This window comes from Lontra canadensis, unplaced genomic scaffold, assembly GCF_010015895.1.
Source record: "Lontra canadensis isolate GAN:19392208 unplaced genomic scaffold, GSC_riverotter_1.0 scaffold29, whole genome shotgun sequence".
In the NCBI taxonomy this organism is placed as follows: Eukaryota; Metazoa; Chordata; class Mammalia; order Carnivora; family Mustelidae; genus Lontra; species Lontra canadensis.
The window spans coordinates 1,806,621-1,830,062 of NW_022631023.1; the positions used below are offsets into that span (position 1 = coordinate 1,806,621).

Consider the following 23,442-nt stretch of genomic DNA (forward strand, 5'->3'; position numbering starts at 1 on the left):
TGACGAGGTTCTGAACACGCCGTCCATCTCTCCGCAGGGCTTGGTGAGGCAGCTGGTCCTGCTGCCCGGCTCAGACGCCACCCTGCGGCTCTGTCCCTGCCGGAGTGCCGAGCTGGCCGTGCTGTCCATCCCTCCTGTCCTGCAGGGTATCACAGGGAAGCCAGAAGATAATGAGGTGCTAAAATATCCCTATGGTTAGTAGGTCAACACCACCCACTGTCCTTCACCGATGGTGGCCCCATGAGCCTCGTCGCTTTCCCACGTCCCCTGGGAGCAGACAGGAGAGTGATTATCAAATTAACAGAAGGACTGTTTCCATCAAACCAGCCAGCACCATCCACCTTTCCTCCAGGAGGCTTGCCCAGTGGCCGCCAAACCCCACTTGGATGGTGTCCCCAGGGAACCGCTGGTCCTGCTTGGGATGCCGGGGGCTGTTTCCTAACGTCACGTTCCTTCCCTTGGGCCTTCTGACTTCCACCTGCTGCCTGCTTTGCCCCCACGCCAGTATGTGAGGTCTTCGTCCCCATCTGCCTCTGACAGCCAGCTACACCTCAGCACCCCCCCCCCGCCCGGGACCCTGAGGGTCCCCTGCCCTGCTCTCTTTAGTGTGTGCTTGTGTGCTCTCCAGGTAGAAAGGTCCTGTCTGGGCGGTTTGTGTAAGCCACACCCCTGCCCCGGAGCAGCCGCGTCCCCTCCCACCACACTCCGCCAGGAAAACAGCCTCTGCCCCTCCCAAGCCTCAGGGTCATGCTCCACCAGTTAGGGGAGCCCCAGCACATCACCCCCACAATCTAGTCCTGGCCTGGGTTTCCCAAGTCCCAGCAACACCGGCTTGTCTGCTGCCATTTATTTTTTAAAGATTTTATTTATTTATTTGAGAGAGAGAATGAGAGAGAGAGCATGAGGAGGGGCAGAGGGAGAAGCAGATTCCTGCTGACCAGGGAGCCCGATACGGGGCTCGATCCCAAGACGCTGGGACCATCACCTGAGCTGAAACCAAGAGCTGGACTCCACCGTCGGAGCCACCCAGGCGCCCCACCCCACCCCCAGCTGCTTTTTATTTGTTCACGTTGGGGAGCACTTTAATAGTCTACAGATTGGGGTACCTGGTGGCGTAGTCGGTTCAGCATCCGGCTCTGGATTTCAGCTCAGGTCATGATCTCGGGGTCGTGGGATCGAGCCCCGCATTGGGCTCTGTGCTCGGTGGGGAGCCTGCTTCCCCCCCGGCCCTCCCCCTCCACTGCTGCTCTGTCTTGCTCTAAAGTAAATAAATCTTTCAAAAAACAGTCTACATATTGATGCCATTTATCGCCATGATATTTGGAATACTTTTATAGTAACAGTATAATTTTGAATAATTTTTATTGTAAAAGAAGAGACAGAGAGGAAAATGACTTGCCTGCCCAGTGGAAATTTCCCGCTTCCGTCCAGTTCCAGCTCGGAACAAGAGGCAGGAGGCAGGCGCGTGAGCCCAGGTGCCCCCAGCGCGGGCAGCAGCGCACACGTCGCTGTGACTCGGTCTCGCAGCGTCATCAGGACCATGTGGCTTGGCCCGAGCTGAGGCGGAGCCATCGGAAGTGATGGGGTCAAATGCCAGGGAACAAGGCAAAACCAGCCTCAGGCCGTGATGACTGAGGCTTTTCTAGGGGACGGTGGGCCGGCCTCTGCAGCGGGCAGGGAGGCCGGCCGGGGAGCCTCGCGGCCTCTGTCCTGTCGTGGGAGCCTCACTTCCTCCCCGGGGCCGTGTTGGAGACCCCTGCGTCCTCATGGTCCCCGCGTGTGTGCAGAGGCTAAGGCAGGACTGCCTGGGTCGGGGGCAACCTCCCAGCTCCATCTTCCTCCAGGGAACCTGCGCCAGGATGCTCCCCTTCCTTGTCTCCCCCAGAAACTGACATGAAGGTGACGCTAGGCTCCCGGCCTCCTTGCACCAAAAAGGAGGACGCCCAGTTCTGGTTCGACGCCAGCCGGAAGGGGCTGTTCCTGTGCGTGGGCAGCGAGTGGGTCTCCGTGTTAGCAGGTGAGGGGGCTCTGGGACTTGGGGCTCTTCTCGAGCCAATGCTGCTCGGCAACGGGCAGCAACCCCCTAGGCCAGGAGGCCTGCATGTGTCATGTGGGGAGGGCTCGTCACCCCTGTGCGTCTGGTCCCCGTGGCCCCAGGGGGCAGCCTCCTGGCGCCCTGTCTGCCCCTCGGTTCACAGACACCAGGAGGCGATGCCGGAGCCTGGAGGCGTGCGGTTCCCCCGAGCGCTCAAGGCGGTGCCTTCCCGTGTGGGTATGAGAAGTCGAGGTTGCCCAGGGCGCCCGGGGCCCTCGCCTGCAGGAAACGGGAGCTGGCTGCAGCCGCCGCTCGTGAGCCTTGACCCCAGTCCCTCGAGTACTTGAGGGCTCAGCCCGTGCAGGAGCCGCAAGCGTGGGGATGTCTTCTTAGGAACCGACACGTCCGGGCCGTCCCCGCAGTGTCACCGGCCATCCCGTGCGCCAGAAGCCCAGGCAGGCGCGAGCTGTCTCCTCTGATGGCCTCTCTGGGAGGGTGACACGCGCTCTGGGCCAGTCGCCCCAGTGAATGCCCGACCGTGGCAGACGCGGGGTGTCTGGGCGCGGGGCCCTGGGGTCGCGCTCCCGCTCTGGGAGGCCCTAACCGGCTCCGGTCGCCGCAGCAGCCAGAGAAAAGCTGGACTATGTGGAGGAGCACCAGAGCCTGCTCACCAGCTCGGAGACGCTGGGCCTGGAGGTCTTCACCATCCCCGAGGCCGGGCTCTTCGTGGCGGCCGCCAACCGCAAAGCCACGTCCGCCATCTACAAGTGGACGGACGGCAAGTTCTCCTCGTACCAGCACATCCGCACGCACCGAGCCCAGTCCTGGAGACACTTCAGCATCGGGGAAAAGGCAAGTGTGCGCCCGGCGACCTCTCCGTCCTTCTTCTCTTGGGAAAACCCCAAGGCTGGGACGGCTCACGCGGATGATCCGGGAAAGGATTCCTCATGGTTTCAGCGTCTTCCCTGGGTTCTCGGCCGTTCGCACGGTCGGGCAGTTGACGGCGTCTCTAATCCCAGCCGTGAAGTCTGCTTCCTGCAGAATGCAGACGGGACCGCGTCCGCCCTGCGGTCTGGCTCGACGCAGACCCATGGGGCTGAGCTAAAAGCTCGTTGGCCCATTTGACGAGCCGGTCAATGAGGTGGGAATCTCTGGGGAAGGGGCCAGACTCCTGGCAGGGGACCGGGGCCGGAGCTGGGGGTGAGACCCTCGCGGGCAGGCCCTTTGCAGCCGGGGCCGGAAGGAGCAGGGACCCAGACGCTGGGTCCGAGGGACGCCTTCCGCATGATGCCTTGTCTTACCGGCTCCGTCTACACCCTTGGCTCCAGGGGCAATGTCCTGGGGCCGCTGTCCTGCCCCCAGCCCCCAAATGGCTCACTCACAGATCGTGTGTGCCAGGCACAACCTGCCCTCACCTCGGCCCGCCCCCAGGATGGCCAGGGAGCAGAATGGACAGGGCTCTGCGCTCCCGTTCCCGCAGTCTGCCCCAGCCCAGCCGCGCTCCCCGTCCTGCCTGGCGAATGGCAGACTAGCATTGGGTTGGCGACATTTCCATATAAAAAATGTTAACTTTGCCTCAAAGAAATACCAGAAAATTCAGCAAAGACAAGGGGGGAAGTTCTGTCCGGTCACTGACGCAGGCACAGGGCTTACGGGACACATGCTCGCTCCTGGGCTCAGCAGACGATCCCCACACATCCAGCCGGCTTGCCTCTGGGCCTGTCGCAGGCCAGGCACCCATGTGTCTGACCCGGCTGTGTGACAAGCGTGTGCTTCCGGGAGGGAGGAGGGCCGGGCATGGAGGACAGTCTGCACATGAAGCTGTTCCCAAGTCTGGGGATGGAAATGGGGACGACGGGCTGACGAACACAGAGACGTGACGGACGGATCCACAGGGACACAGGCGCTTGGCAGCCGCAGCCAGGCCCCTCGCACACACGGCAAGAGCCACCGTCCCGGGCTCTCTCTTTCAGGTCTTCCTGGCTGTGGCTAATTTTGAACCGAATGAGAAGGGTCAGGAGTTTTCTGTCATTTACAAATGGAGTCAGAGGAAGCTGCGGTTCACGCCTTACCAGAGGGTCCCCACCCACAGCGCCCGGGACTGGGAGGCCTTCGAGGTGGCTGGGGAGCACTTCCTGGCCGTGGCCAACCACCGGGAAGGTAGGCCGTGGCCACGCACACGGAAGGAATCCACAGGGGCGGGGGGGAGGCTGACTCACCTGCCAGTCTGTTTCCACCTGGTTAACAAATCACGACGAATCACACCTGGCCCGGTGACATCTGGGTCAACACACCTGAGCGCCTCCTTCCCGTCCAGGGAGGACAGCTGCACCGTCTGCGTGGGGGCCTGCACAGTGTGGGCGGGGATGCGGGCCCGACCTCCGCATTTGAAACTAAGCAGCTAACTAACCAACTAACGAGTCTCCTCGTCGGGGGGCGGCTGGGGAGGTGGGAAGGTCAGCTGCTGGGCTGGCAGAGGGACGGCGGTGCGGACAGTGTGCGGGCAGAGTCACTGGGGGGATGCGGGACGTTGCTCGTGCCTTCTGGGCACAAACCCTGGGCCGCAGCAGGTGCAGAGTGGGGCAGGCCTGGCCGGGGCTGAGGGCCTGGTTTCTGGGGTGATGGCCTGAGTGACCGCGGCTGGGGGATGTCCGCCTGGTGTCCCTCACGGCGGCCGCTGGCTCGCAGGCGACAACCACAACATCGACAGCGTCATCTACAAGTGGAACCCGAGGACGCGCCTCTTCGAGGCCAACCAGACCATCGCCACGTCCGGCGCCTACGACTGGGAGTTCTTCACCGTGGGGCCCTACTCGTTCCTGGTGGTGGCCAACGCCTTCAACGGCACGTCCACGAAGCTGCACTCGCACCTCTACGTCTGGCTCCTCGGCTCCTTCCAGCTCTTCCAGGCCTTCCTGGTAAGGAGCCGTGGGAGCCCCGAGTCCCGCCTCCGTCAGGCCACCCGGCTTCTGCCACGCGGCAGCTAGAGACAGGGGACCCGGAGAGCCAGGACCGGTGCCCGGCTGCAGGCCCTCGCCAAGCACCGCCCCCCACGGGAGGCTCAGGCTGAGCCCGTGCCGCCCCGAGATGAGCCCGACACTGAGGCGGGAGGGGGCCCTGCCCTCCCTCTGTCAGGAGCTTCCCGGGCAGCACGCGGTGCTCAGCGGAGCTCGTGGCCCCTGGCCAGGCCCCGACTGTCTGAAGGGCCCATGGGCGTCAGACTCCTGCCCTGGGGTAGCCGGGCAGCAGGCCCCTGGCTGGCCCGAGTATGGGGGCAGGGACAGCACTGGCCACTGTCCCTTCAGACTGTGAAGTCCCTCAGCGGGTTGCAGGCTCCACGGGCAGTCTGGCAAAGTGCAGAAGAGCGAGGGGCCACACAGGTTAATTGGGACGCCATCGTGCTGGCTCCGGGCCTGGCTGAGGGTCGTGGGAAGCAGGTGCAGGGGTGAGGTGGGGACGCACGCGGCCCATCTTGGGACACCGGGCGGGTGCTGGCTACCTTCCCTGCTCCCAATGGAGCTGTGGGCCCTCGTTCTCCATTCGCTGCAATCACTGTAGAGAGCTGTCAGGCTGTCACTGCCGACAGGACTCCTCTCTCCCTGATCCTTCCGGAACATCCCTCTGCTTGTCTGCCTGGCAGTCAGTGCGGCTCCCTCGGGGAGGACGTGAGGACAAGCCGCAGAGGGTGGGGGCCGCTGCAGGAGGGCAGCCGGGTCCGCGATGTGTAGGCGGGAGGCGGTGGAGAAGAGCCAAGAGAGTGGCCCCTCTTGGCCATGTGCACAGCAAGGGGAGGTCCGGGGCAGCTGTGGAGCGACGCTGAAGCTTGTGTGGGACAAGGCGGCCTGGGGTGAGCACGAGGCACGGCCCCGAGTTTCCTGGCAGGAGGAGGTGGTTCCTGGGGCTGCGACTCTGGAGACGGGGAGCGCAGAAGAGGAGGGCCGGCAGTGGGCAGGAGTCCTCGCAGCCACGGGCCTCCGTGCGGGCCTCGGGGGCTGAGCGCTGAGCCAGGCTGGACGAAAGTGCGGAGCCAGGAGCTTTGCCCGCCTCCTCCCAGTTGGTCCTCACGGCCGCCCTGTGAGCTGAGTGCTGCCCGTAGTCTCCCTTCACGCCCGGGGACGCCGAGGCACAGGGTCCCGGGACCGGCGCCTGGCCAAGCCAGGATGGGAGCCCAGGTGGTGCCATCGCTCAGTCCAGTGGTGGACAGATCGTCGAGCACAAGCTCCCTCCACGGCTCCCGCCATCGCCATGAGGCCAGGGCCCCAGAAGACAGGTGGGCCGGGCGGGGGCAGAGCTGTTCTCAACAACGGGCCTGGGTGTGGGTTTGTCAATTTGGAAAGCGTTCAGCGACGGGCTGGTGTGGGGTCTGCCTGTCGCATGCCCCGTGGAAGTAGAGCCCAGCCCATGAGAAGGTGGTGCTAGAGGGTCTGGGAGCCGACCCTAGGTGGCCACATAGGGAATCGAGGGGAGGCCTGGATGCACAGGCTGGGGCTGACGACGGGCCCCAGAGCCATTGTGGAAGGGCCTGCCCGGTGACAGGCACACGGCAGCTCATGGGGGAACCGCACAGGCTGTAAATGACCTGCCAGGGCACCGGGGTCACGTGGAGGCCAGCTGGGGGAGGGAGTCCACGTGCCCGTGCATCGGGAGCCCGCGGGGGTGCGACCATGGGACCGGAAGGCTTCATTCTGAAGGGTGATGCAGGATGAGTGCTCCCAAGGGGCTGGTGGGTGCGTGGGGGCGGGGAGCAGGCCCCAGAGTGTCCCCAGAGCAGGGTCCCGTGACAAGCGTGGAGGGAGCTGCCTGCGGCCGCGTGGTCACCCTGGCCAGGTCTTGAGCAGAACCGACAAACCACGCGTTTGGTAGGACTTGGGCTCCTGCGGGGCTGGGAGGGCGTCCGGGAGATCATCGTCCTGCGGCTACCAGCACCGGGATCCCAGCTCTCTGCACTTGAACCGCAGGCCCCAGTAGAACCACGTTCTTCATCAAGGGCTGCTCCCGGAGGCACCGCCTGGCAGGGACAGAGCCACCCGCCGCCGTCCTCCCCAGGGCCACGCACGGACAGCCAGGGCTCCGGGCCTTGGTGAAGGGCTGAGACACGAAACAGTCGAACTCGTGTGTGGACGTGCACCGGCGCCGGACCACACCCAGCTAACTCGAGGAACACGAGGGATTTTAAAATTGTAATTACCCTAATTACCCTTTAAATTCTAATTACCTTCAGAAGAACTCAAGGAAACATCACCTTTGTAAAGTCTGTACCAAATGCCAGTTCCTGGGCATTAAAAAGATGGTTGCTGGCCCTACAGGAAGATACTCGTCAACCAGACTGGAAAGTCGAGGCAGGGAAACGTCTACATGCCGAACGAGAAGATGAGACAGACTGAGGGGATCAACCCAGGAGATCCAGAAGGAGTGACGCGGGAGCGGAGAGCAATGGGGCCATCGAGGGGCTCCCGGACCCGGGACCGTGCCGGCCGCTGGGGGACGCTGGCCCCGGAGACCAGATCCGAGAGGCTCAGGCTGTCACACTGCGGGTTTCTCCCCTGGGTTCCAAGCGAGACCACTTCCAGTCCGAATTCTGTGTGCTGTGCCGTGGGCGGGAGAAGGAACCCAGGCCACCACCCGGGGTTAGTCCCCACCCGGTGAAGCGTGACGAGGGCCCCTGGACCTCCTCTGACGTGTGGCTTCTCCGTCCGAGGAGAGGCGGGAAGCCCCCTCCGGCCGTCAGCCCCCACCCAGTGTCAGCGCCGGCTGGCCGGCGCAGCTGCGTGGGACAAGGAAACCGGGTGCAGGGTGCTGCCCACAACGTGTGCGCCTGCATGTACTGGAGTCACCAGACACCGGGAATCAGAGTGGGAGCTGCGGCTCCGCCCAGATGGTGGTGAAGGCAAGTTCCAGGGCGAGGACAGTCCCGATGGCCTGCAGGGAGAGCCCAGGGGGCCAGCTGGGGAAGAGGAGGCCAGCATGGACACGCGGCGGCCGGCTGGCGTGAAGACAGGACGGAGAGACGGAGGTGCAGCAGACGCCCCCAGGAGGGGCTTGTGGACGCGGCATCCCCAGGGTGCTACCCGCGTCACAGAGCAGGACAGAACAGCTCCCGGGGAGGGCAGGACCCGCAAGAGGCTGGAACACAAGGTCATGGCAGAGACAGGGATTGTCTTCCCCAAAAAGGAAAAAGAGGGGAGCGGGGATGGGTTGGGGTTGCCGCGGCAATCCCTGGCTTGTCGGACAGCCGCCGCGGGCAACACTCCGGAGTTCGTGTGCGAGGAGCCACGGGCAGGTGGTCACTGTTCAACAGAGTCTGCTTGACCTGCATGTGGGGAGCGTCCGCGGGGTGGCACGGAGCTCCTCCCACCACTGAAACCTGGAGAAGGGCAGGGCTTGGCGGGAGTGACACTGGGAGGCGGTCTGGACACGTAAGTGCCGACAGGGACATCTCGATCCTGGAGTCGCCCCGTGGACAGAGCCTGCAGGCTCGGTCTGGGGTCCGACACGGAGTGTCTGTGTTGGGGCTCCTTGGTAGAGGGACGAGGGGAAGGGGTGGTGAAGGACGGAAGGGGGCCCGTGTGTTCTTCCTAGAGCTCCAGGAGTCAGAGGCATTTCCCGGGGACCCCTTAAGGGGCACAGTCACCCACAGCCCCCAGGCAGGGGCCACACTGTCTCCAGGGGCCCAGGCCCCAGACGACAGGCCGGGCTCCCCACCCGGCAAGACCGGATGGCCATGGGCCCTGCCCTGTGCTTGGGACGTGGTTTTTCCTGTTCCTGAAGGCCTCGGGCCAGAAACGCTGGGATTCCCACGGGTGCCAAACTTTCTTGCTTCCCCTCTGGAAAGCCTTTCTGCTGTTGGTAGAGAGATTTGAAGGCAGATCTGCGGTCGCCCTCACTCAGCTGGCTCGTGGTTCGCCCACAGACCCCGTTCACAGAAGAGAACACTGAGGCGGGAAGCAAGGGGACCCAGCTGGGGGCATGGGTGTGGTGTGGAGGGGCCATCGGTCCATACAAAGCCCCATCATTGCGGGGGAGCCTGGAGTCTGGCCTGGGGCCCTGAAAGGGGTCCCTGGGGCCATGCATGTCCTCCCCGCACCTGTGAGCGTGGCTCGGCCCTCTGAGAGCTCTCTGTCCACCGGGGGCTGGGAGGAGCGTTGCTGAGCAGACCCTCCTGGGGTCTTAGCCTGCGCTGAAGGCAGGTGGGAGAGGCTCCCGGACCGTGGTTTCAGGACTCCATCCCCGGCAACATCGGTCGACAGCCAGCCCCGATGGCAGCCGCTGTTCTGCATTTTAGGGCAGCCTCTGAGCACCCGCCCCAGTCTGCGGGGGATCCCAGGAGCCAGAACTCTGGGGGCACCACAGTCCCCCGACCCTGCAGGCCACCGAGGGAGGCCCCGGGGGGCCAGCGACTTCACACCCTGCCCCAAGGCCTTCCCTTATGTGCCCCATCTCCTCACACCTCGACAGTCCTCAAACCCCGCAGCAGCCCACTTTCATGGTTTGCCAGCGATCTCCCCACTGTGTTTAATCCTTCTAGGTCCTGGCATTGCCGGAGTGTTTCCTGTTTGAAGTTTTACAGCATCTTTTGTGACCGTGTGCTTTGAAGCAGGCAAGGCCAGGAGCTTTGAAAGACCTCGGGGCCCTTTTCCAGAGGGCGGGGCCGGGCGTGGGGCCCATGGTGTTAAGGACGTCCCGCAGGACGGTACTGGCGAGGAGCTGGGGCGCGCTGGGCACCCGAGGTCGGCTCGCAAGGAAGGGCCTGGCCATACGGGGCTGGTGGCCGGTGTGAATGGGAGGCTGGCTGCTCACAGCACACCCCCCACCAAGGAATTCCAGAATCTTCCTGCCAGTGGCAGACACAGGGCTCCGATGACTGGGCCTCCTCATCTTAGAGCCAAGGGGGCCGGGGCTGGGTGTGTCCAGGAAGGCAGGAGCTCTGTCCACGGGAAATCCAGCCTCCTGCGCTCACGGGCTGTGGGGCCGGCGGTCACGGTCATCAGACGTGGACCCAGCATGGGGGGTGGGGGAGGGGAGGGAGCCGCTGACCACGTCGGGGTTTGTGGCCCGGGCGGCGGGCTGATGGGCGTGAGGGTCTGGCAGAGCGCCCACAGGACCCCCAGGGGAGAGTCTCAGGTGCCAGGGACGGGGGCAGCCGGTGAGGGAGGGACGGGCAGGGGGTGCCGGCGGTCAGCGTGCGTGTGGGGGCGGCGCGTGAAGCTGCGGCTCGTCAGAGGCTCCGTTTGCACCGAGCGCGTGAGAGTCCAGAAGCAGCTGGGAGGCAGACAAGAACGCAGGGTTGACAGCCGTACCTGCAAGCTGGGTGGTGGCAGTGGCCCTCGGGGTCAGCACTGCGCGGTGGCCCTGGGACGCGGGCTGCCTCCTGGCGCCTTCTGTTTGCTCGGGGGTGGGCAGGCAGCCTGGGGGAGACCCAGAGATCAGCCAGGGAGGGTGTTGCTCCCCCGGAGCCCCCCAGAGCTGGAGTTCACCCACCCCGGCCGACTGCCTTCCGTGGGGTTAGCAGCAGTCCCGCCCCGGGGCCCTCTGGGGGCCGCCCGCCTTCCCTTGGTAGCACACCCGCCTCCCTGTCCTGCCCCCGGGCACTCCCGACCTTGACTCTTTGCTCCATTGAAGCCAGAACCCAAGGGCCTCCTGGCCCAGCCTGACCCTCTGGCCACCGGGAGCCGCCCACGAGGGAGGCTGTTGGGGGCTCCAGGTGCGTCTGGCTGCCACGTCCCTGAAAAGCCATCATCCTGCCAAGGCGCTCGGGCAGCCTGCCAGGCACCGTGCCGGGGGCGGTCGGGACAGGCCCAGGGGAATTCCGTGCAGAGGGACGGCGGGAGGGGCCCCCCACCCAGCCCAGCAGGTGTCGGCCACCTCGCCAGGTGCCAGGCAGGGTTTGGCAGGCCTGTTGGATGTGGGAATTCCTTCTGTCTCTGATGAGTCCCTAATGCACCAGGATCCAGGAGCCGCCTGACAGCAGGCCCAAGGCCCCTGCTCCCCCTGGCCAGGCCGGCACAGCCGTGGGCAGAGACGCTCCCCACTCTCCGGAGCTGATGGTGCGGGGGTTGGCCTTGCTCTGAGAGGGGCTCCAGCAGCTCTGTGTGGGGAGGAAGGGGTCATCGACGGCCAATGGCTGTGGCCCCTGGAGGCCTCCTGGGGGTCTTGGCCACCCTGTGGCCAGATAAAACCCCAGATGTTGAGCTCAACCTGAGTTCCAGGTAAACCATGAATAACTTCAGTAAAGTCTGTCCCCAGCAGTGCACAGGACACACACAGACTGAAACCCCTGCTTACCTGGAATTGGAAGTGCATGAGGCACCTCAGTCCTTGCTGTATGGGGGCGCAGAGCAGGGCAGACGACACCCCTCCAAACCACTCACGCACCGAGGGCTCCTCCCTGCCTTCTGCTGCCAGCCCCCCCTCGGCTGTCCGTCCCGCCCCGGCACCGCCTCTGCCCACGCTCTGGGAGCCTCCCACAGCCCCCCTCGGGCCCCCGTCTGTAGGCACCTCCGTGCGGCCCTGAAGGTGCGTAAGCAGGCTGAGGTCGTGAGGCTGGGAGCGGGAGGGAAGCCCTGGTGCCCGGGGGCGGGGGGTGTTAAACCACCTGCCGGCCACATTACTGTGAGGTGCGCGCCTGCGTGTGTACAGGCACGTGTGGATGTGTGGGTATAGTGTGTGTAGGCAGACACGTGCGGGTGTGTGCACACGTGTGTGCATGCAGGAGCACATGGCGTGGTACATATGTGTGCACACGTGGGCGTGCAGGCTCGCGCATTTGCACACGTGCATCTCCCAGTGGTGTGGCTTCCCCAGCGTGGGGCTGGAGGCAGCCTGTGGTCCTGTGGACTGACGCTCCCGTTCGCGTCTGAGCACCCGCAGGACTGCCCGTGTGACTCTCCGCGCGGGTGTGGGTCCCCAGCAGGTGTCCTGGGGACTATGCTGACGGCTCCGTGGGCCGCAGGAGTCTGTGAGCCTGCTTGGATGTGAGGTGACCCCAGGGAACAGACCCCGCGCCCCTCGTGGAGCCACAGACACGCTCATCCAGAAGGGCCTGAGCCCAGCTCCCGGCGCCTGCACTGAGTCAGTGAGCGCGGGGGCTCCGGGTCCCCTTGTCCTTGTCCTAGGGGGTCTTACTGTTTCAGCTGAAACTCACCTGTTTCCGCTCCTCAGGACAGGGCCAGACCTGTTTCTGGAGCCGCTGGACTAGGAGCCGGTTCAGGGACCGCGGGAGGACTGTTCTCAGCGGTCGGAGGGGCCCCGGCAGACAACGGCCCCCTCTGCTGGGCATGGAGAGAATGCTGCCTCGGCCCACGGAGTTTGGTCTTGGTCCTGTGGCTGGGATTGGACAGGGGACAAGCAGTCAGGCACATCCCGAATTGGCAAGTGGGGACAGTGACACCCAAGCAGGTGACAGATGTGCCAGGGAGCTCACCTCCCGGGGTACGCACGTCCGCCCGCACACCCTCACCTTCCCACCCTTGTTTTCCATTCGATGATGCTGAGGATGTTTCCCCGAGGACACCGAGCTCCCCTCATCCCTGGTGTCGCTGCCCCGTTGTCCCCGCGCTCTGCGGTCCAGGACGTGTCGTCTCCTGCTGCCTTCGAGCTTCCCAGCCTGTCTTCTGCGCCACCTACGGGGACACGACGTGTCCAGGCGCGGGTCTCTTACTTACTCTGCGCTGGTCTCTGATCTTCTTGGACCTGTGGTTGGTGTTTTTAATCCAGTCTGGGAACAGTTCAGCCCTCGTGCTTGTGACTGTCCTGTCTCCTCCTCTTGCCCTCTCACGGGTGCCAGACCACACCACATGGTCCCGCGGGACGCGGGCTCTGTCCGTGTGCCTTAGAACCTCTTTTCCCCTTCGTGCGCTTCCGTTCGGATGACTCCTGACGGTCTCCCTGCGGTTCCCTGATTGTCCCTTCTGGACGGCCTGGGAGCTGTCCTGTCCCGCGAGCGTCTGAATCGAGACACGACATTTCCGTTAGAGACGGCGCCTTGGCTCCGGCGGTTTTCACGCTGCCGAACGTCCGCTTCTGCGCTCGCCACGTGCGCGTTTCCCGAGGGCTCTCCCCAGAGTCCCCGCGGAGCCTGCGTGGGCAGCGGCGGTGTTTGCGCTGTTGCTCGTTTCCGATCCGTGTTTCTCTCAATCACGCATCGCTCTTGCCTTCTGCGGAAGCCTCCAGCCTCCCGACGGCTGCCCCTGAGTCCCTGGACGCCGGCCCCAGGTGTGAGCTCAGGAGCTGGACGAGACCCCGAGAGGTCGATGAGGCGACATTGGGGCTCCCCCTTCTGGGCTCCCTCCTGTCTCGGGTGTTCCCTTTCATTTCTAGCCGCTCCGGAAGCTCAGACTCTCCCCTGGGGACCCCTAGCCAGCCAGCCTGCTGCACCCACCGAGGGCCCTGTCCCTGCAGTGGGGGGTGAGGGGTCCTCAGAGGGGGAGTCAGGCAAACACGCACCACGTGCATGGGATTCCCTTCATTCCGGGGTCACGGCCCCTGCAGGGTGGGCCTGCCCTTGGCCCTGTCCGGAGCCTCCACTTGAGGCAGGCTCAGCAGTGTTTGCGCCTGGTCAGCAGGTGTGGTCTGCATCAGAAGCTGGAAGTCCGTACATGCAAATGCCCGCTTCTGAGGCCCATGGGGACAGACGGGGTCAACGGATCCCCTCTGTGCTGACACGGGCACCGAGAGCCCAGCAGCATCCACTCGCTGTGGCTTAGGCTCCCAAGGGCTCTTCCATCCACCACAGACCCGCCACGGGGAGCCACGCTCACCCTCTCTGGCTTGACCCCCTCCATCCGCAGTCTTCCTATGCGGTTGCACGGACCCCTCGTCTCCCTAGGAAAATGCCCCCATTTATTTCGGGCCCCACCTCTCTCCTCAGGGCTCAGAGCCTGCATCTGGGCTCCTGCAGTCCCGTCCTTCCTTGTGCACCAGGACCCCCATAATCCCCGAGATGCTGGCCACAAACGGGGCAGAAACGTCCTCCTCGTGGGCCCCCATGCAAGTCAGCTCATGCAGCGTGAGCTCTGGGCAGAGGCTCCACAGTGCGCCGTCCGCGTAGCGGTCCCGCCCCGTTTCCCCGGGCACACCTCACCCTCGAGCGTGATGAGGGATTTACGGAGGAACAGCATGCACGGGGGGCCCAGGGGTGGGGCTGTTGATCGGACCCAGGGAAAACCTCAGGCCTGGGACAGCATGTCCTGAGAAACACAATTGCCTAGAGGTTGCTTCAGAGGTCAGAGCTGGGACTAGAGGAAGCAGGGAAGGCTCCCTGGAAGAGGTGTTTTAGCGGCTGGAACTTGCAGGACGGGCGGCACTGGGGTTGGGGGGGCGGGAGGCACGGAAGGCTAAGAAGCACTTGGCACAGGTGATCTCTCTGGGTGTGGGCGCGTTTGGGCACCACACACAGGACGGGGGTGGCGGCCGTGAGGCTGGGAAGTGAGCAAAGCCGGCGGGGGGAGGGCCGCCTGTCCGGTGCCTGCCGCGCCGTGGGAGCCACGCCATGTCTGGGGGCCAGCGGGGACGCTGCAGAGGGGCGCTGTCCTCTCCTTCTCGCCCTGCCCAGACATTCGGCGCCGCGGACTGGGAGGTTTTCCACATCGGAGAGAGGGTCTTCCTCGCAGTCGCCAACAGCCACAGCTACGACGTGGAGATGCGCGTGCGCAACGACTCCTACCTCATCAACTCGGTCATCTATGAGCTGAACGTCACCGCGCAGACCTTCGTCAAGTTCCAGGAGATTCCCACCTGCAGGTGCGCCCGGGCCGGGGGCGGGGTCAGGGGCAGGGCCCGCGTCACTTACGTGATGACGCTGCCCTCGGGGGCAGCCCGGCTGGAGCCGGGCACGCGGCGGCTCCCAGTGCACAAGCGTGTCCCCGTCTGTGGGGCTGCGCTGTGGCCTCTTGGGGCCCCTCCCAGGACAGCTGAGTGACTATGGGGCCCAAACTCTCACCTTGGCCCTACGACTTTCCAACCGTGCACCTTGCTTGTTTGTTTGCCGCGGTTCCATGGTTTTTATTAAATTCGCAGATCCGTGCAACCATCACCAGGTGGTTTTAGGATATTTTCATCACCCCAAGAGGAAACCCCCTACCATTCAGCCGTCACTCCCCCCTCCCCAGCCCCGGCAGTCAGCCGTCTACTTTCTCCACGGAGTTCCCGATCCTGGACGTTTCGTCCACGTGGAATCACGTGGGAGGTGACCCCTGGTGCCTGCCGTCCTCCCTGAGGCCGGTCCTCAAGGTTCCTCCGTGTGTGGCACAAGCTCAGGTTCCACAGCTTTTCACGGCCCAGCGACGTTCCATCCTGCTCGTGGGTCCATCCTGTGGGCCCCGTCCACCGCCCACTGAGGGACAATTGACCAAATGCCGTGGCTCTGGAGAGTGGAAATACGCCTGCTCTGGGGGCCCGGCTGGGGCGCACGGCCGGACGGCTCACTTTCTGCTGCCCTCGAGCAAACCTGGCATCTGGTAGGAGCCGCAGTGCCCACGGCGTGAGTCCGCTAGCTTCTCCCCGTCCCCAAGCCGGCCGGAGGACAGATGACCACGGTGCCACCCATCTGCCGCCCGTGGCCACGCCTCAGGGAACACAGCACGGGCTGAATCGCAGAATCATGACTGGCCGCAGCTCTGAGCCAGTGGACAGGGATAGGCTGGCCTGGCCTCCAGCGCCCGGCTGAGTCCCGCTGCTGCTCGCGGGGGCTCGGCCTCCCCGTCTAAGAAGGATGCAGCCTGTGGGTTTGTAGTAAGAAATACAGCTTCCGAACGTAGGAGACATTTCTCTGTCAGTCCCCGAACCAGTGTCACGCAAGGAGCCACGGACCAAATGGGTGACGTCATGGCCTGGGTCCTCACCCTGCCTCGGGGCGGGGCAGTCCTGCATGCCGCCCTGGAATGACCACAGGCTCAGGACCTTTTCTCCGATCCCTTCCACCACTTTAAAGTGAAAGATCTGTCCCACACTCCACCGCAGCACAGTGCAAGTCCAGCGGCCACGGGCAGATGAATGGATGAGCTCCCGGACCCTCCACATAGTACGGTATCATCCGGCCTTAAAGGAGGGACGGTGACACAGGCCACCACACACAAACCTGGGGGACACCATGCTCAGGGAGACTGGCCACCCCCAAAAGACAAACACAGTGCGACTCCAGCCATACGAGGTCCCCCCTGGCACTTGAACTCTGAGGCGGAGAGTGGTTGGGGCCGCCGGGGCTCAGGGAACCTGTTAGGGCTTAACGGGGACGGAGGTTGGGTTTGGGAAGGCGAGCGTCCCGGAGACGGCCGCTGGTGATGGTTGCACGGTGTTACTGACGTCCTCAGACCACCGAAAACGGTTAAGGTGACACAGTTTATGCTAGTTGTAGTTTATACATTTTAAAAATGTTTTAAAAAGCAAACAGCTGAGTTGTACTTCCCCCAGAACACACCCAGTTCAGCGTGCAAGAAGACCGCTGCGGATCTCAGGGGCACGGGGCCCCGGCATTAGGAGAGCCGGCTCGGAGCCCGTGCCCGGTTCACTCACACCTGCCACCCCCCCCCCCTTCTCCGCAGCGCCCTGGACTGGGAGTTCTTCTCGGTGGGAGAAGACTACTTCCTGGTGGTGGCAAACTCCTTTGATGGAAACACCTTCTCTGTAAACAGTATTATTTACAGGTAAAGACCCTGCAAAGGCTGCCCCCTTCCTCCCCCCTGGGTCTACCTGGGGGGCTGGGGACTCACCATTCTTGTAGGGCAGGTGGCCCGTGGGTCACGCTGACGCTCGCACCTCAGGCTTGTGGCCGGAGCTACAGGCTTCCGACACCGTGGCGGGAGAGGTCATGGTGTTTTCCGCTGTGAGCAGCTCCGTGCGGGACGGTGGCGGGACTGCCCTTTACCCGGTCGGCGCAGGTTTGCGTGTCCTCACACGGTGCGGGGCCTCGGCGTTCGGTTCTCTCTGGGTGGCTTTCAAGTTTCGCGAGCACAACCCCTGGGAACCTTTCCTTCCCATTTCCAGCTGCGTGCCAGGATTTAACCACCGTGTCCAGACGCCCGACCGGATTATCACCTCAGCTCTGCTAGTTTTTCTTAAGAAGGATCTCGTGGAGTTTCTAGGGGTATAATTACACCCGGGAGTACAAGCAGCTTTGTCCCCTGATTTCTAATGTTTGTTCTCCTCCCTGGTTTGCCAAAGTAGCTAGAAATCCCAGAACAGTCTCGGCCAGGGGACCACCGCTCTGTCCCGCTGTCTGATGGGAGCCGTCCGGGTGTCCCGGGCGGTTCTGATGTGGCCCGGACCCCCCCGCCGGCCTGGCTCTTCTCCGCCCACCTGCCGACCTAACGGCTCAGGGAGGGTCTCCGGGCCTTCCTGCCGCGCACAAGCGCCCCGAACGGTGTGGCGCCGCGGCTCGGACGCCGCCGACTTGCCAGCGCGCGGGCCTGACTTCAAGTGTTCGCGTCCGCGATAGCGCATGAGCGGGCCTGACGTTTCTCGTGGGGACTTACCCGTCTGACCCGGCGACAGCTCGGTAAACACACAGGCCGAGCTCCACCTCGGCTCGCGGGCCGGGCTAGCTCACTCAGTGGAGCTGCCCCCACCAGACCGTTCTCCCTGCGGCCGGCCTAAATCCTGCAGTAAGGCCGCCTGGCCTGGCTCTGTTCAGGGGTGTCTCTCGAGCACCTTCCCTGATTTCTCCCACGGTGACTGGCGCAACCCGTCTTTCACCTCCTCTCCAGACAGTCGGGTCATCCGTATCTTGCTAGAAAAATCACCGATGTTCGTTAGACTTTCTAACTTACTAGAAAGTAGAGTTTCCAAGAGGACAAATGAGTTTTAGAATTCATGTGGAAGAGTAGATTTTCGAAGGCGGCCCAGAAAATTCTGAAAAAGGAGACTCGTGAAGGAGTGTCCTGCAGCGTGGAGACGGCCGGCGGTTCTGCCGGAAGTAAGCCGGCGGTGTGGGGGGCGGGGGGGCTCACAGCCCGGCGGACAGCCAGCGGCTTACAGTCACGGGACGCGACAAGTCTCGTGCTCCTCGTCCACGGACGAAACGCGTGACGTGTCACCTAACAAAGCAGCTGTAGTTAGTTTCCCGCCCATCTGGAGGGGAGCGAAGCCATAGTCTGCTTCATGTCGTGGAGAGAAACAAGCTTCACGGGGATTAAACATCCAAATGGAAAAACGTAAACAACAGAAACGCTGGTGGGAGGCTAAGACGACTTCGGCCGCGCAGGTGCTCAGGGGGCCGTGGGGGCTTCCGCACAGGGGGCCACCGGGGTGACTCCGAACCTTTGAGGTTTCTTTTTTTTTTTTTTTTTTAAGATTTTATTTATTTATTTGACAGACAGAGATCACAAGCAGGCAGAGAGGCAGAGAGAGGTGGAAGCAGGCTCCCCGCTGAGCAGAGAGCCTGATGCGGGGCTCGATCCCAGGACCCTGAGATCATGACCTGAGCCGAAGGCAGCGGCTTTAACCCACTGAGCCACCCAGGCGCCCCCCTTTGAGGTTTCTGCAGAAAAAGCATTGCATTCAGAATCAAAGAAAAGTTGATAAAAGACTGTGTTAATTTGGATCAGGGACAAGGACATGCGCAGGAAGAAAATGCAGAGTGCGTGTGAGCAGGAGGGGCTGGCGGGCGGCACCCAGGGCTGTGGGGACAGGAGGTGCCCAGCCTCCCCGCAAGTCACCCGCACGAGTGTCCAGATGAAAATCCTCCCGCGCTTGGCCCCAGCGCCCTGTCCTGGGGACTCCACCCTCCCGCAGATCCCTTTTGGGGGTACAGCCCAGAACCGCTGACTCTGCGGGTGGCCCGATGGATGGGGTCGGGGGTCAGGGCTGGGTCGCCCGGTGCTGTGCCAGGAGCTGCTACCTCTTTTGAAAACAGAGGGACTCCACGCCGGTGTGGTGACAGGCGTGCGTGGGGGGCTCACCGTCCACAGCGGCCCCAGGAGGAGGGGGAGGTCCCAGCCCAGCGCCAACAACCCACCTTCTGGCCCGGCCGGGATCCCGTCCATGTCCCCCGCCCACAGGGGTGTCTGCGGGCGCTCTGGGCCGGCAGGACCCAGGCTGGACATGAGGAGCTACGGGGTCTTGGACAGGGTAGGGGGCGCCTTCCGGGCCTCAGTTTCCCTCCTGTAGGCACAGGGAGAGGCGCCCAGGGGTTGGAGGGACAGGTGCAGGCCCAGAGAGGGCAACGCCGCACTTCCCTGGTCAGCCTGCGGGGTGGGGCTGACGCTGTGTCTCCCGCAGGTGGCAGGGCTACGAGGGCTTCGTGGCTGTGCACAGCCTCCCAACCTTCGGCTGCAGGGACTGGGAGGCGTTCCGCACGGCGGCCGGCTCCTACCTCGTCTACTCCAGTGCCAAGGAACCGCGCTCCCGCGTCCTGAAGCTGAGGACGGGCTGACGGCCCCCTGCACCTCCCGGAGGCCTGGGGAAGCCCGTGGTCCCTGTCCCCAGCCCACAGCTGGCAGGGACGGCCGCCCACCCCCTGCCCTGGGCACCGCGGCGTCGGACTGGGCGGCTGGCAGGAGGGTCTCGGAAGCCCCGGGCTGCCCTGCAAGGCTGCACGTCCCGCGGGGATTTCTCTGAGAGGAAAGTTCCCACCAGACGTTACCTCAGCACCCGCGGGGCCCCCGTCCACGGCCCTGGCCAGCCCTGGCGGAGCGGGCTCCGTGCGGATGTTGTTTTCTACCAACTATTTATCGTGTCCTATCTACACAGAAATATATTTATGGTGCTTCTACCCAAAGCGTAGCAGTGTCTGCGTGTGTCCGGGAGACAGCTCTTCGTGGACAGGTCACGGGGGCAGGACGCGCCTGCCACCGCAGGGGGGTGTGACCCTGAGGCTCTCTAGTCACCCAGCTGGAGGGCACCTGTCCTCTACAGGGAGCTGGTGCCTCTGGCCTCAGTTTCCCCAGAAGGCAGTGAGGGGAGGTTGAGGCAAGGAATGGCCAGGGGTGTGGGTCAGGTGTCCCACCCCTCGGGGACAGGGCCCGTCCCTGGGGCCCGTGTGTCTGTGCACGCCGGCCGGCTCCCTGGTCACCACGGCTGGCCTCATGGCCATGCAGGCTGGACCTGGAGTGCCGCCTCTGGGCCATCGCTCACTCGGCTGCCCCATGTCTGATGCCCTAGCCCTACAGCCGGCAGGGCCTCCTGCTCTGGGAACCTGGGGGAGGAGGGAGGCACCATCACCAACAGGAAGGCCTCCTGGATGGAAATCAGTGCTGCTTGCCAGAAGCTCTGCTGGGGAGCCCCGTGGAATCCAGGGAGTCCGCACACGGGCAGGAGACCAGGGGTGGGGTTGAGCCAGGCCTGTTCCATTACCCACAACCACCAACTCTGGGAGAACGAAGGCCCGGGAGGGGACATGGAGCCAGGCTGCTCAGGGGCCCACACTCAGTTAAATGCTCCATCACTTCCGTCTTGAAATTCTCAGTGATCTTTGCCGAGGATCCCAGAGCAAGGCGTGCGGTGCTGCTCCAGCCGGCGGGAGTCTGGCTCCCGGAACCACATCCGTGTGAGACCCGAGGGCGCTTCCCCACTCCCGGGAAGGAAAGTGGGGTCTGCGGCATCTCAGGCTGGGCCAGACAGCGATTGCAAGAGACCTGGGCCCTCCTCATTTTCAGAAGCTGGGATTTTTCTAGAGCCCCCTTTGGGCCCATACATGGCCATGTTCCTCCGAGAAGGCTGGGGCTGACCCCGGACAGCACGTCCCTCCCAGGGAGAACAGCAAAGGCGGCGGGGGGGAGGGGGTGTCCTGGGGCCCCAGGGTGTCTGGGCCACATGGCTGTGGTGATGGCCATGGGTCCACAGGTCTGGGGCAGTGGGCCGAGGGCACCACATGAAAGGACAGGACCCCAGTTACATGAGAACCACAGACAAACCACAGTCTGCATGGGTCCCCAGTACTGCCCAGAGCACGTACTAGAGCACGTCTGTGCTCTGTGTGAAGTTCAGATCGCGGCAGGTGTCCGGCTCTGGTCGCTTCCTCTGTCTGCGCCCCGCGGAGCGGTGGTGGTGGACGAGCCCCTCTTAGGGTCTGCTGGGGGCGGCTCTGATTTTTTTGAGATTTAACGCAAGGAAGGAAGTCAGAGGCGATGACAGGCCGGGGCAGCCGCCCTGCGATGATTCTGTGTCAACTCAGAGGGTGTTTCAGGGTGACGTTAACCCCACTCAGAGGACCCCGGGTAAAGCAGACGGCTGTCCGCAACACAGGCCCCCCCAGTCAGGAGGGAGGGTTGGAAGGACAGAGCAGGCTTCCCGAGAAGGGGGATTCCCCAGACGGGAGCTGCACCTTCAGCCCTGCCCGGCGTCCCCCAGGCCGGCGGCCCTCACAGCCTCCGAGACCCTCTGCGCCTAGTCCTTGTGACAAGGCCCTTGTCCCTCCCGCCCCGTCCCATCGGGGCCGATTCTGCGGAGCCCTGCCAGCACGGTGGGCTGACGGACAAAGTGCTCAGGAGCCAGGACGCCTCTAGTTTGGTTCTACGTGCCACGACCCAGTCACCCAGCCTCAGTTTACCCGTGGGGGAAGGGCCTACTGCGCCGTCCCACAACTTCTCTCTCCCTGGAGAGACCGGGACAGACAGGAGCTAGCTTCCTATCGGCCGGGCGGGTGTCACTGTGGCGTGGGGCTCGCCCTGGGGGCGGGGGCCGGGGCCGGAGGCGGTCCCGCCAGGGAGGAAGGCGGCCGGGGACGCACAGCACACGCAGCGGGAGCGACCGCATCCCCGCCCCGGGCTTTGCCAGCAAACAGCGCCACCGCGACCTTGGCCCAGTATCTGATCTCTGTTCTCCTGCGTGTGAGTCCAGGTTTGTTTAAGTTACGAACGCAAACAAGAGGGGAAACGGGCTGAATGTTAAAATATTTACATCTTCTCCAGTGAGCGCTCTGGTTTCTGTCCAGTTGGTGAAGGTTTGCCGGGCGGCGGGCGGCTCTGCGTGAATCTGTGTGTGACCTATGGGGCCACCTGCTTGGCACGCGGGCAGCCGCACTGTTTCCTCTGGGCGGCATTCCGGGGTCTGCTGGGGGGACATCGTCTGTGAACCCATGGGGTTCTCTCCAAGGGTCTTCACTGGGATAAAGAAGGTCGTGTCTTGAAGTCGGGATTTCCTGGAGAAATCCTGTCCATGGCAGCTTCTCCAGGTCCTGCTTGGGCCCAGGCTCCCCCCGGAACAAGGCTCAGCACGACCCGTCCCCCCGGTCTGGCCAGGAGGCGATGCTGCCTCTCTCACAGCCTGTCAGGTCGGGAAGCGGAGGACTGCGGGCCAAGTGCCTCGTCCACCGCGGTCGTCGCTCCCAGTGCGATGGGCTCCTCTTCCAGATGCCTCTTGACCTCACCACCACCAACACAGACCCCAGCGTCTGCCACACACACGCAGATACACACACACGCACACCGCCCTATAAACACCTGCTCAGGCATGCCCACGCACACGCATGCACACGCCTCCCACACCCATACACATGCGCACAAGTGCACACCTGGAACACACACTCACACACATGCCTACAGACACACGCACACCTCCCATATACACATTCGCTCAGGCATGCCCACACACACACATGTACACACTTTCACACCCCACACACGCACACACACCAGCTCACATCTCACACACACTCCCATACGCACCCGCTCACACACACCCATGCACACACACGTACTCACCACCCTCACACATACATGCACACACCAGCGTACACCTTGCACACACCTACACACGTGCACACGTATACACGCTCACATGTGCACAAGTATGCATGCCCCACACCTGTACACACAGACACACACAGACACACACAGGTTTGCACATGTCTTCCGGTCCCTCCTAGCCAAGGGCTATGTCCCGGGCAGACCCGGGGCCTGGTTCTGCGAAAGCTCGGTGCCGGCTGATGGCCCGGGTGGCGATGGCCGACTGCTCGCACCGAGTGCCCACTATGTGCCCACTGTCCTGCCGGGCCTGGGGACACGCACATGACCACACACAGTCCAGCCACCGCTAAACTCTACGGGGGTTAAAACCCGGATTCCTCAGGGTGAACCTCAAGGCCCCACAGACCCGCCGTCTCCTCCTCTCCTTGGCCCCCACCTGGTCCCGCAGGCTGCCTCCGCCTCCCTGCCCGCGGGTCATTCACCTGCTCCCCTCCAGGCCGGCATTCTCCATCCCTCGTCTCAGCTTTCCCTCACCCAGCCCCTGCGAGAGGCCCTCCCTGACTCAGGTCAACAGAAGCCGCCACCCCAACCTCCAGTGCACCCAGGACACCGTCTCTCTCACCCGCTCGCACTTTACCACACAAAACAGAGAAGTTGGAACACGCGGGTTTGCTCCTTCGTGTCTAGCTCTGCCTATGGATATGTGGGGCCATTCACTACGGGCTCCGAGCGGTCCCCGCGGTGCAGGCCCCCCGGGGGCTTCCGGCCCTCCTCGCGGTGGAGGTGCCT

General features: G+C 63.8%; 1 protein-coding gene across 1 annotated transcript in view; it reads left to right on the forward strand.

Moving 5' to 3' along the window:
- TSPEAR (thrombospondin type laminin G domain and EAR repeats) overlaps nucleotides 1-19,433 on the forward strand; it is a 52,923-nt gene extending 33,490 nt beyond the window's left edge. The window contains exons 4-11 of the mRNA XM_032865222.1: nucleotides 38-194; nucleotides 1,886-2,017; nucleotides 2,661-2,887; nucleotides 4,009-4,195; nucleotides 4,724-4,953; nucleotides 14,586-14,773; nucleotides 16,573-16,674; nucleotides 19,247-19,433. Of these exons, the coding sequence (XP_032721113.1) occupies nucleotides 38-194; nucleotides 1,886-2,017; nucleotides 2,661-2,887; nucleotides 4,009-4,195; nucleotides 4,724-4,953; nucleotides 14,586-14,773; nucleotides 16,573-16,674; nucleotides 19,247-19,400 (1,377 nt within the window). The 3' untranslated portion in view covers nucleotides 19,401-19,433. The remainder of the gene's footprint in view (nucleotides 1-37; nucleotides 195-1,885; nucleotides 2,018-2,660; nucleotides 2,888-4,008; nucleotides 4,196-4,723; nucleotides 4,954-14,585; nucleotides 14,774-16,572; nucleotides 16,675-19,246) is intronic.
- The last annotated feature ends 4,009 nt before the right edge of the window (nucleotides 19,434-23,442 follow it).